At 43.2% G+C, this 12,592-nt stretch overlaps 1 protein-coding gene across 1 annotated transcript in view; it reads right to left on the minus strand.

The window, feature by feature from the left end:
* Positions 1–12,592, minus strand: part of Cfap54 (cilia and flagella associated protein 54) — a 283,790-nt gene that overhangs the window by 142,797 nt on the left and 128,401 nt on the right. The window contains exons 40-43 of the mRNA XM_028783037.1: positions 6,905–7,057; positions 4,698–4,892; positions 2,705–2,792; positions 2,211–2,420 (exon numbers count right to left, since the gene is read on the minus strand). Of these exons, the coding sequence (XP_028638870.1) occupies positions 2,211–2,420; positions 2,705–2,792; positions 4,698–4,892; positions 6,905–7,057 (646 nt within the window). The remainder of the gene's footprint in view (positions 1–2,210; positions 2,421–2,704; positions 2,793–4,697; positions 4,893–6,904; positions 7,058–12,592) is intronic.

The raw sequence follows: 12,592 nt of genomic DNA on the forward strand, positions 1-12,592 counted from the left end.
TGTGTGTGTGTGTGTGTGTGTGTGTGTGTGTGTGTGTGTGTGTGTGTGAATACATATTCCATAAGCCACTTTTCTATTTATGGACTTAACAAACTCTATAATAATTTAAAGAACTATAGCATTTTATTGTGTAGACGTATCATACATAAAAGTCTGTTTCAGCTTTTATTTTCTTCAAAAGCTAAGGTAAATGTTGTAAGTTAAACTTTGAGTGTGTACCTTACTAATTCTAGGAAAATCCCTAGAAGTGAAAATTTTGGCCAAAAAAAAAAAAAAAAAAAACCAAAGGAATGAGAAGAAGGTTTTCTATGAATATGGTTGAATAATTGCCCCCAAAGGCTGTGGCCATATGGTATGCTGCCGCTGATAACATTAAGCCTTTCCAACCAAAATGAAAATCACATCTTTCCACTATGATTGTCTCCTGCTAGGTCCCTTGGACCAGTTTGCATTTCCTTTATGTGACTCTTGCAACCTGCCTTTGCAGCTATAAACTAAATTATCTTCTCTTAAATCTCACTTAGATAAATAAAACCAGGCAGCTGGCATGACTCTGGTAACAACACCATCCGTGTAAGTTCTTCTGTGTGGGTGTCAGAGGTGGGACTCTGCACTCAAGTGTGTCCTCTGGCCTCAGAGTATGAGAATGTCTCCCCTAGAAGTCACACTTGCAGCTGGGAACAGCTTTCTTGCTTGGAATCACTGGGAGATAATTCCCGAGAATCCAAACTGAGGTGCCCTAAACAATGGCTGTTCCTTACTGTGTGCCAATCCCCCATTCTCAATTTCTAGGTTTCATATGGAATTCTACCAAGTCACAGGTCGGCTCTCTGTGTTCACGGGTACGTGTGTTTGAACGTGTCTATGTATCTCTTTGGCTCTCGGTCTGACGACGAGTTCCTTCCCAGGGATACAAAGTGAAAATTGATAGATGGGAATATTTAATACTGTTGGGGAAATTTATTACTTTCTCTACTGCCAAAACTACCAATTTTGTGAAAGTCAAATGAAGTTTTGCCATTTAATATGCTATATAGCTCAGAATACAGTGTGGAGTTTTCGTCACCACACCTTGTAGGTGGGCGAAAGATGTAGCTACAGAAAAGATGCCTCTCCTACTCTAGACTCTTGGGATTTCCTACAGTTGTTGTGTGAGTTGTTAATGGTGCACAAAGCATTGTGATAAACGTGTGGAAGGCTGAATCACAGCCAGAGAGACATGTGTATCGTAAACCCAAGAACCTGGGAAAATATTACCACTTATGGCAAAAGAGACCATCCAGGTGTATGAAAGACCTTGAGGTGGGGTGAATATCCACAATTGTCTTGGCAGGTCCAGTGTAAACGGGCTGGTACTTGTGACAGAAGGACTGGAAGGTCTGAGAAGCAGAAGTGAATACATGGACAGAAGTAAAGGTCAGAGAGGGCTGGAGCTGAAGGGAGGAGGAGAAAAGAGAGACAAAGGATGGAGGAAGAGCAAGACATTAGTAGACTGTTGATCTTAAAGCGTAAGGTAGGTTTGTCGGACACAGAACACAAGAGGATCTGAAAGCGGGAAGGGTCCCGAGAACAGACTCTGCCCCGGAGTTTTCAGAGGAACTATTATTCGGCAATGCCTTGCCTTTAGGATTTCTGAACTTCCGAAGGGCAAGATGACAAATGTGAGCCTCGGCTGGGGCTGGGGCTCAGTGGTCAGTGCTCACCTAGCATGTGAGGAACAGTGGGGTTAATACTTAGCACCAAGAAGCAATAGAAATGTGTTTGGTCGCAGCAGCAGCAGCAGCAGCAGGGAACAAATGGATGGCCTTACACCCTGGTTGTCTCACAACCACAGTCTACATCTGAGGGCACTGAAGCAACACACTGAGAACATGGGGTTCCTGGGATGCTCTCAAACTCGCCCTGAGTAGCCGCCAGCCTGCATGCTATACTCTTGCCCCTATACCAATGACCCCAGTGCTCAGTGCTCGGTACTCAAGTACTACTGAAAGCCAACACCATACTTGCACTTGGGATCCTTCAATAAATCAAGGTCTGTGCCCAGGTGGGACTCATCTCCTGGGGCCAGAGAAATGTCACAGGAGGAGAGTCACAAATAAAAATATCACATGATGAAATTGCATCACCCTGTAGATAAAACTTCGGAGGAAGCAAAGGCGGCCAGGGGGTGGGGCGGGCTTCCCAACCCCCACCCCCGTGCTAACACTCACTGTGCTATCTTCGCTGAGATCACTGCCCCTTGCAAACACCCCCAGATGCCAAATTTCGATAGAAATTCTTCGCTGTAGTCTTTGAAACCAGGAGGTGAGGAGCTGCTGGTGGCACTGGGGAGGGAGGTGCCAAATTCTTTCCAGTTGTGCAGAACATCTGGTTTTCTGAAGATGTCGTCAAGAGCTTGGCTCCAACATTTAAAAGCAGCCCTAAGACAGAGAGCACTGAGTGAGACATCCTCTGGGGTCAGGATCACATCAGCCTTCTAAGAGGAAAAGCAAGAAGATGATGGAGGAGTCTCAATGCAAATGTCAGAGGAGAAAACTACTATGTGCTAGTTCCTTGTGACAGCCCGTCTCAGGTCATGTGACAAATGAAATAGCACAGTGCAATGCTATGGTAGAACTCACATTATGGTAAAAAAAGGTTTTTCCTAATTTTTATTTTAAATCAAACAAACAATATGTGCCTTTACAAACTTCTGGGACAGTACCTTTTCTTATCAGCAAAAATGAGGAGGCTTCCGAGGGAGTGCAGCGTCTGAACTTTAAGGCTCCTTTGATTGCTGGCTTGGAGAACATCTGTATTTTTAATCAAGTAAAAGAACAAATGTCAGTTCTAAGGAAAATATTACCTTTATGTTTGCAAGAATATTCTTCAACCGCATTATTTCTTAACTGTGGAGATTGCAGTGGGGGAAAAACACCCTCAAGCTAATAGTGTTTTCAAATGCCATGTGCAATATATACCCAGAGAGAGCAAACGGGGCTCTGTTTGAACACTGAGGGATTTGAGATTGAGTCTGATGCCCCCAGAATTAGAGGCTCTGTGGAAAAAATCAGACTGAAGCCAGGCAGGCAGAGGTGGTTAATGAGACTTATGGGGAAGTGGGGAGGGGAGGGGGAGAGATATAAGAATGGAGTTGGAGTTTGGTTTTCTAAAGAGGGTGGACTGGGAGAGGAAGTGATGCCTAAATTCTAGAGGGCCCTGATTGCCACTTGGAGAGGTGGAGATTGCACTACAATGAACAGAAAGGTCCTAGAAGGTTGCTTGTAGCAGAGGTCTGACAAGATCCCAATAGATCAGATTTTTTCCTTTTACCTAAATGGGGTTGGGGGAGGGGGAGGGAGAGTATTGTATCAGCTTTCTAATAAATGCATATATAATTAAGGTTGTCTAGCTAGAAGAGACCAACAGATGTGGCAGTACTTTCCAGTGATTCCAGCACTAGGAGCCTAGAGCGCAATTCTGAGACCTCAGGTAGGGGTTCCCTGCTCTGTCACAAAGGAGCATCTGCTGGAACACAGACGGCAACAACCAGGGATATGGGATGTCTTGCAGAAACTTGCCCCACAGTGACCAAAAAAAGTGAGATCTCTGCTCGTGAAGTCCGATATCTAACTTTGTTTTATAAGGGTTTCTTTTTTTAAAGTATTTTTGTTTGATTTCTAACTGCCCTTAATTTCCCAGAAATATAAACACTGTGGTGCTTGGTTTTGTTGAGAACCAAACTCACAGTGTGGATAGAACTTAATTCGCCGATATAGCACACCTGTGTCAATCTACGCCCGTCGTCATGGAGACCCCTCATGCGGGATGGTAGCACCTGTGCTCTCACATTTATAGATTAAATCACAGGATATAGCTACAGAGTCGTTCTGTGTTCACCCTTATAGCTCCATAATGAACTTTCAGAAATCACATATCACAAAGAACACGTGAATTGACAGTTTTACTTTAAGAAATAAAGGGAGAATTATACAATGGCTGTGGCAGTGGGGAGGGGTGTCACTAGAGGGTGCCATACAATATGGGGAAGGACGAGTTACTGGACTTAAAAAAAAAAAAGCTACATCTGAGAGAAAGATGTGAAGAGTGAGCTTGTCGGGGACAGAGAAGAAATTCTTGCCACTGTCACCATCCTCAGAAGAATCTCTCAGTTCCAGCAAGACAAGAACAGGGCCAGAGGGGTGGCCTAGAACCTTGCAGTGGCCAAAAATAATAGCCAGGTGAGTCATAGCAGGAGGCTGGGGGCAGCTTCTGTCTCTAGAATGTTCTAGCATAGCCTAAATGGCTGGGATGCATTCAAGTTCTTCCATCATTATTAATTTTTTAATTCACTTATTAATGTTTGTGTATTTGTGTGTGTCTGTATGTGTGAAAGAGAGGGAGGAGGAGGGAAAAAAGAACAGAGGGGATGGAGAGGGAGAGAGAGAGCGAGAGGTGCTTGCAGATGAGCATGTCCCATGGCACAGCATCCATGTCAAGGGCAGAAGACAACTTTGTGGAGTCAGTTCTCTCCTTCCACCTTTAGATGGAGGGATTGAACAAAGGTCTCTGCCCTTACACTATAAACACTCTTACTGGCTGAGCCATCTTGTCTCTACAGCCCTCACCCCACTCTTAAAGGTAACATTTCAGGACCAGATGCAATCTCACATTAACACTGAAGGTCAGACTGACAGCTCATAAAGGGTTCGCCTTACCAATAGTTTGGTAGTAGGAAGAAATGACCAGCCCCAGCTGTGAGGAGGGAAGTTTGCCTTTCTCCACTGAACTAAAAACTCGGAAGTTTTCTTGGGAAAGGTCGGGAGGTGTTGGCATGTGCATCTCTTCCGTGCCCAGGCAAAACTCCACCTTCCCTGGGGGAAATTTCGAGTTGTCTACTCCTCCTCTTTCACCTAAAGGTATGGGTAAAAGAAAATGGAAAATGTTAAAGGGGACGAAGGGGAGGATGGAAAGGTAGAAGCAATGTCAGAAAAGGATGGGCATTTCGGATGGGCATTTCTACGGACAGATGGATGCAGTTTTGTTCACCCTGGGGTTCAGCATGAAGTCTGCAGTTGTTCAAGTTGATGGGCTCTGTACCTTCTTGTTTCAAGAAAAGCATTACAGAGAGGCTGCCAGGCACTACAGAAGGACAGACAGACAGGCTATGGCACTACAGAAGGGCAGCCAGCAAGGCTAAGGCTGAGCTAATGTTCTGCTTCTTCTGCAAGCTGGGAAAGTTTGAGTCTTCATAAAAATAGCTTCCCATAGTTAAGTTTCTAGACAGAAGCCTCTTGGAGAGAAGCAACATGTATGGAGCTCTGACCTGAAACAGGAAGAAAGGAATGGAGAAAATCCATCTTGTTAGAAGATCAGAGAACGCAGGGGGTGAAAGGGCCAGGGAAGCAGCATAAAGGAGCCTAGGAAGAAGCTGTGAGGGACGCTGATGTCAACAGCCTGAGCACAAGGTGTGACCTATGAAGAATGTCTCAGTGTCTAGTGAGCTGCAGGGTGAGCTGGCAGAACGGTTCTGATGAGTTGTCCTTGATTTTGTAACTCATGCTTATGTATTAATAATATATTTAGCAATTGGAGGCTGTAAATCCGATATGGAGAATTATTTTAGCAGACCAGTTGGGATCAGCTGGGTGGCCAGTGAGTACTAGGAGCCATTTACTCAACTTTGGTGTTACCAGCATGTTCAGTTTGACATGGGTTCCATCCTCAGACTTGTATGACAAACACTTTACCTGCTGAACCAGCACCCGCTTGTCCTTAGTCACCTGACCTTCCTTGTTCCATTTGCTCACCCCCTTTAGCCCCTCCAAGGCTTCTGTCCTGCCTCCATACCACATACATTCTACATTTCTTTCTTTCTTCCTCCTCAGTCCCTGTAAAAGACATTTTATGGATGCTTATTTTAAAATGAATCTATTTCTTTGAGACTGACAACACACCATCTGGTAAAAGGCTCTGTGCAACCATCTTTTACCATTTTGTGGGTTCTTCTTTCTTCCACCTTTCTCCACCCCCTTTCGACCTCCTAACACTAGATAGGAAAGAAAGGGGACAAAGGGGAAAGGGTATAATTATTGTTAGAATACTTCCTGCTGGTTAGGGGCATCAAGTTCTTTGGGGGCAGGTTTGGTCTTTGCTGTCAGGATATCTAATTTCTTCTTCTCTGTGAACAATTTTTTAATAAACCACCTCCACAGCAACCAACAATCAACCAACAAACTAATAACAACCCAATCCTGCCTCTTAGGGCTCTAGCATTTATATACCATTTGAAGAGTCCCCAGAACTCCAAATGTCACACAATCGAAGAAACTATTTGCAGCTGGCAAGATCACGCCTCTGCTAGAGCATGAGGCAAATCATAATCACCTGATGTGAAGCAGTCCGATATCCCACACCTGGGATTAAAATGAAAACATATTCCCATTTCTGTTTTTCTTTTTTTTAAAGAAGCCAAAATTCTTGCTATAGTTCTTAACTTGGTATGATTCAGTCATCTCCTAAAGGAAAATAACCATAGCACTACACCTGCAAAGAAAGGGCCAAGAACTTGTAGGCATGGAACAAAACTTTAATAGACACTATTTTTCTTTATGTGTACTCTATTCCAGGAAGTTGGCTAATTGAACAGAAAGTTTAAAAGAAGGTCAGACATCTGGTTGGAATAAAGTGCTTTGTGTGTGTGTGTGTGTGTGTGTGTGTGTGTGTGTGAGAGAGAGAGAGAGAGAGAGAGAGAGAGAGAGAATAAATGAATGAATGAATAAATGATGAAATCTGCTAGACAAGATAGAAAATGGCTGCCAGGGGAGAAGCATGTTGGGAAGAGAGGAGGATTATGAGTGTGGAACACTCAGCAGGATGATAGCCCACGTAAGAACACATCAAGGGACAGAGAATGAACCTTTACCTTGTGTCTGTGCAAGAAATAAAGAAAGCAGCTTTCTGCTGTGTCGGACGGATCTGTTGTGATATTTGGACTTTTCCAGGGTCTCTCTGAAGCATCTCAAAGTGTCGTTCACGTCCACGGGCACAGAGACAATCTGTTTGGCTCGTTTATGCTCTGAAATAGAGGAGAACATTACCAAGGGATGAGAGCAATACCGAGTCACCAAATAGTTCAAGCTCACAGACCTTCTTGGCCCAGACTCGCACTTGCTAAATTCAAAAGCCTCAATCTGTAGCAGGCATTTGACACATAGATGAATCTTTTTCTCAGCATATTTCAAAGTTTTAAGTTTTTTTATTCTTATGAAATGCAAATAACTTTAGATCTTGCCAATTTTCCTTGTGAAGCTTCCTACTTTTTCATAAAAAATGAAATAATTTACTCTTTTTTTTTTTTCCACAGCTTCTTCAAAGCCCAGGTGCCTTGGGAAACAGACGAAAGAAGGAAAAAAGAATCCTGGAGACTGGCAGCTGATCTCAGAAGAGAAGAGAAAGGCAGGCCCTAAGAGACGAAATGCAGCCGAGGCCGTGTGTGGGTCTGGAGTTAAGCAGATGCTCTGACATGACACGGGGAGGCGAGTCCATGGAGAGATGCTGCTAGGTCTCTGGGCAGTGAGAGTGGTCCAGGCATTGGACTGGGCTGCACATGGGCTGCACACAGATGAGAGCCAGTGGAGAGTGGACTTACAGGATGCTCAATTGAATGCCTATGGATTTACTTCTTCAGTAAGCCAAGCAAGTAAAACATCCATTACATTTTTAAGGTCTTGGTAATGTAGACACTTTCTAGTTAACAGAACACCAAGAGGTTAAAGGATGGGACCTTGTCCTTAAGAATCACCTCGCCTAGCTGACTAGATAAGGTTTTCCAACGCAGGAGAATTAATTTCACATTTGAAAAGAGAATCTGATTAAATGACAAACTGAAAGAAGTAAAGACAGAAATTAACAGAGGCAGGAAAGGATACGCTGATATCTTTCCAGTCCAAAGTCTAATTAAATGACGATGATTGGCTGAATCCTAAAAACAACCACAAGAGATATTGGCCATTATTACCCTTAGTTTACAACAAGGCATGGAGGGGCCTGGCAGATCAGCATCATGCTCTGGAATTCAAGGAGGTGGTTCTGAGGACACAGAAATATTTTGAGCCAGTATAAGGACAGACAGTAGGGATGGTGTAGAGTACAAGACACAGTGCGCAGACTCGGCTATCTTGTTGAACAAAAGGGTCCACCCCAGTGCTGAAGCCTTCATTAAAGGAGTTGCCTTGATTTTCTTCGACGGAGAGTCAGGAACATGGTTCTCAGCAGGAATCACACATACAATGGGTATCTTAGAAAGGTTAGATACCAGCTGTGTTCATGTAGGCGTAACACAGAGAGGTGCGGCAGCTAAGAGACTTTCTCCTCCAACATGAGCACTGTGCTATTTCACTTGACATGTGACATGGCTACCAGGGAGAGCTGCTGGGAGTAAGGACAGATGACTCATTGCTCATTCCATGGAAAATAATGAATCAAAGGAAGCCGGGGAGGTTTGGAAAATATTCATCCGGTTCTTGCAACCAGTGCCTATCTGCCCACGGAGACCCTCACTCTAGAGAGTCTCAATTCCCTCCTCCTTCAAGGCATTCATTCTCCCCCTCTGTGAAATCATTCCCAACAGCATTCTTACTGTTATTTCTCCCATCCTTAAAAATGAAAACGCTCTCTCTGTTGACTCATTTCCCATCAGGCTACCATCCTATTTCTCTGTTCCATTTTATACCAAAATCCTACCCCCCAAAAAAAGAACAGTTGCCTGTACTCACTGCCTCCCATCCCCTCATGAGCTCACCTCAGTCACATGTCTCCTCTTTAGAACAAAGTCCAGCCCCAGCCCAAAGGATCACTCATACTGTTCTTTTGGCTTTCTCAACCCAACCTCTTGGCCTTGGGACCCCAGGTATCATTCTTAGATGCCTTTCTTCCCTTCTTAATTTATACTTGCCCCAGAAAGATCACCCTTGGTCTTGTGTTTAAATAGTAATGTTCTGGTGGATCCCAGATTTCTATCTCTGGCCTCAACCCCTTCTAAAACCGTCACTCATCTATCTAAAGGCCAACATTGCTGCGAGTACAAGAGACAAACTCAGCCCCAACATGTCCCCAGCTGGGATGATCCCAGCCCAACTTATGCACACACACACACACACACACACACACACACACACACACACACACACAGTGTCTACTCCTTCCAGTCTTTTCCATCTCAGTCGAGAATGGCTTCATCTTTATAGATGTTCAACCAAAAGCTAAACCATCTTTAACTCTTCTCCTTTCAGGCCCCAAATCAACTCCATAACAAGTGACAGACTCAACCACCCTTCAGAAAACACCTCAAGACCCACCATCTCTCAAGGACTCCTTTCCACCTCCACTATGATGAAGGCCTACTACTTCCTTTGGAATTTAAACAATTGCCTTACAAATTGCCTCCCCCCTATACCCCAGCTATCAACAGTTTCTAGATGATTCCTTTTAAAATGTAGACTTTCTAATGTCACTCACCAATCCAAAATGTTCTGCTGTATCACTTCAGAAAACACTATAACTCTTAGAACAACCATATGGGAACCAACTCCCCAGACTGCTCTGCCTGCCTCCTACTATTTCTACCTTTCACTGTCTCATCCATCACTCATACTTCCAGTCCACAGGCTTAACACAACTGCCTCACTTTGGTCTCGAATAGTGGTTCTCAACCTATGGGTCGGGACCCCTTTCACAGGAGATGCATATCCAATATACTATATATCGGGTATTTACATTACAATGCATAACTCCAGCAAACATTACGGTTATAAACTAGCAATAAAAATAATTTTATGCTTGGGGATCACCATACCACGAGGAATTGTATTAAAGGATTACAGCAATAGGAAGATTAAGAACTACTGGTCTAGAATATTCTTCTCTCTGGTATCGTTATGTCTTGAGTTCTAAACTCCTTGAGGTTACTGCTTAGCTATTAACTTCTCAGTGAGGCCCTCCTCCATCACCCTGCTTACAAAGCATTTCTCCTCCCAGACTATCTCCAAATCACTGCTACATTCTGACATACTGTGTCTTACTTGCTCATTGGATGTCTGCACTTGGGTGAGGTTCATTGAAGACAAAGGCTTGGACCATTTTGTCACTACTATACACCTAGTAATTGCTATCTGTTATATGATATGTGCTCAAAGAATTCTGTTAACAAGTTAATAACTGCAGGTCTTCAAAGCTGTATGGCTTGGGCATGTTCTATTAGGAATCTCTTCTGTGGGTTAATCTCAATGATCTTGTCTCAGTCTTCCACTTCTGCATTCTCAGCAAAGCACACTCTGTATTCCTCATGTGCAATCTCTCACACGCCTATCTTTATCTACAACACCCTTAAGTCTGTAGATGGCTAGTGTTTTGCTCTTTATCTTGCAAGAATTCATTAGCTTCTAGTTTTAGCTTCTGCTTGGAGACTGAGATCAGGGAAAAAAGATAAGCAAATACCTCAGTCAGTTCTGGCTGCTATAACAAATTACCATAGTCTGCATGTCTTATAAGCAAAAGAAACTCATCTTTCACAGATGGGAAGGTTGGAAGTCTTAGACCAGGCTGCCAACATGCTCAGGTCCTGGTGAGGGAACTCTCTCCTGATTGCTGACAGCTGCCTTCAAAGGGTGTCCCTATCGTGTCATAAAAAGAGACCTAGTGTGCTCTCCTGTGCTTCCTTCAAAGGACACATTCCCACTCTTGAGGACTACTCGTGACCTCATGACCTCCTAACCTCCTAAAGGCCCCACCTCTAGTATCACATTTGGACTACAATTTCAGAACATGAATGTTGAAAAGCCAGAAACATTTGGCCCATAACAAGCCAAGAGAAGTCTGAAAGCTTTCCCATATTAGTCAGAAACACATCCGTGAAACATCAACAGTATGGCCGCCTAAACAAGACCAGGACAATTCTACTACCAGTTCACATACATGGGTCCCTTAGATGAAGAGCTACAGAAAATTAACAACTATTGAGACAGGGCGTCTGAGTCTTCTCAGACTAAGGCTAACCACTCCCCAGTTGGCTATTCAATACCAGTTGTCAGCCCTACGAACTTATAATACATACAAGAAACACTAAATGCCTCAATAGGTTGTATTTATATATTTATTCATTTATATATGTATGTGTAACAATTTTTTAAAAAGAGGTCATAAGCTTAGGAGAGGGGGACAGAGAAGGGGTTGGCGGGGGGAAATAATGTAATGTTTTAATTTTTAAAATAAAATAATATGAGAGAGTTACTCTCTCCAAGCTTAGCTTTTAAATGTCCATTACATCTAGTTTATAATATTTACCTTGGAGGGCTCACTGCTTTAAGTTTCGTGTCAAGAATCTGGGAGAGTATCTGTTTAGAAATAAGCACTTGCTATAGGGAGATTCACATCACGATGGCTACATACACCTTTTTAAAACCCAGGCTTGTAGTACATTGCAACTCTGCTCGGCAAGAGGGAAGTCCCACCAGCTTACATGGCCTAATGACATTAGGTGTCTTTGTTTATTGTTGGCACACCAATGAAACTGCCTATCAACACCCTTCTCATAGTGTGTCCCTGTCGTGAAGTGTCACATGACTGTCTGTATAGAGCACTTATGCATACTGGGCATCATGTCAGGCACTGAAGAAATACAAGCAAACAGAACATGGAACTGGCTCTCATACAACTGACTAAACCCTGAGAGTGTAATTAAAATAGCGGTCGCCCTGATGTTCATCTGTCCTTATCCAGCCTCTATTGATAACTGACTACTCTTTGTATTTTCTTTAAACTGTTTCACTTGCTTTTTTTTTTAATTTCCTTTTCCTGTTTTTAAAAGAGCTTTAGCACACCTTTTCCCTCGTAACCTAATTAGGGTTCTGGTGGTGGTAGCAGTGGGGGTGGTGTAGTTGTCTCCATTTCCATGAGATACAATGATCACAGCAGAAAGAAAACATCACGAGTTCCAGGCTCACCCCCATGGGTCTCTCTCAAAGGGTCTGCTCTCTGAAATTTTCCACAGATCATTTCAGAAAGTATTTGAAGGTCCTTGATAGTATTTCAGTAGGTCCTTGATAGTATTTCAGTAGCTCGACATGGAAAGGGAGGAAGAGCAGGGTAGGTAGTGGACTATAATGCATTTCACTGTACTCATGTAAAAAGGAAATGCTAATCATACCTGAGTGTTGGTTCTACCAAGGAAGAAACCTCGAGAGACAGGTGAAGTTGGCCTTCTACACACTTGACCACATCCATCTCACTGCCCAGAGACATTAATAAAACATAGCTGCCAAAGGCTGAAAATTACAACACACCTAAGGACTCACTAGCCCTATCAGAGAACTTAAAAATGTCAAATCAGATCAAGACTCAAGATAGAGGCCATGGACAGAATGTTAAAAAATAAGTTTCAATAAAAGCCATATCTAAGGTTATCTCCCAGATGGAACTTAATGAGCAAGCAAGCTACTCATCCACTCTCAAGAAGAACCTATAAAACAAGTTGGTCTCACTTCTTCAAATCCTGCTGAGATTATACCAAATTACACATGCATTATTAAACAGTTGAAGGGAGAATAGGATGCTG

This window comes from Grammomys surdaster, unplaced genomic scaffold (genome assembly GCF_004785775.1).
Source record: "Grammomys surdaster isolate TR1022 unplaced genomic scaffold, NIH_TR_1.0 958, whole genome shotgun sequence".
Lineage (NCBI taxonomy): Eukaryota > Metazoa > Chordata > Mammalia > Rodentia > Muridae > Grammomys > Grammomys surdaster.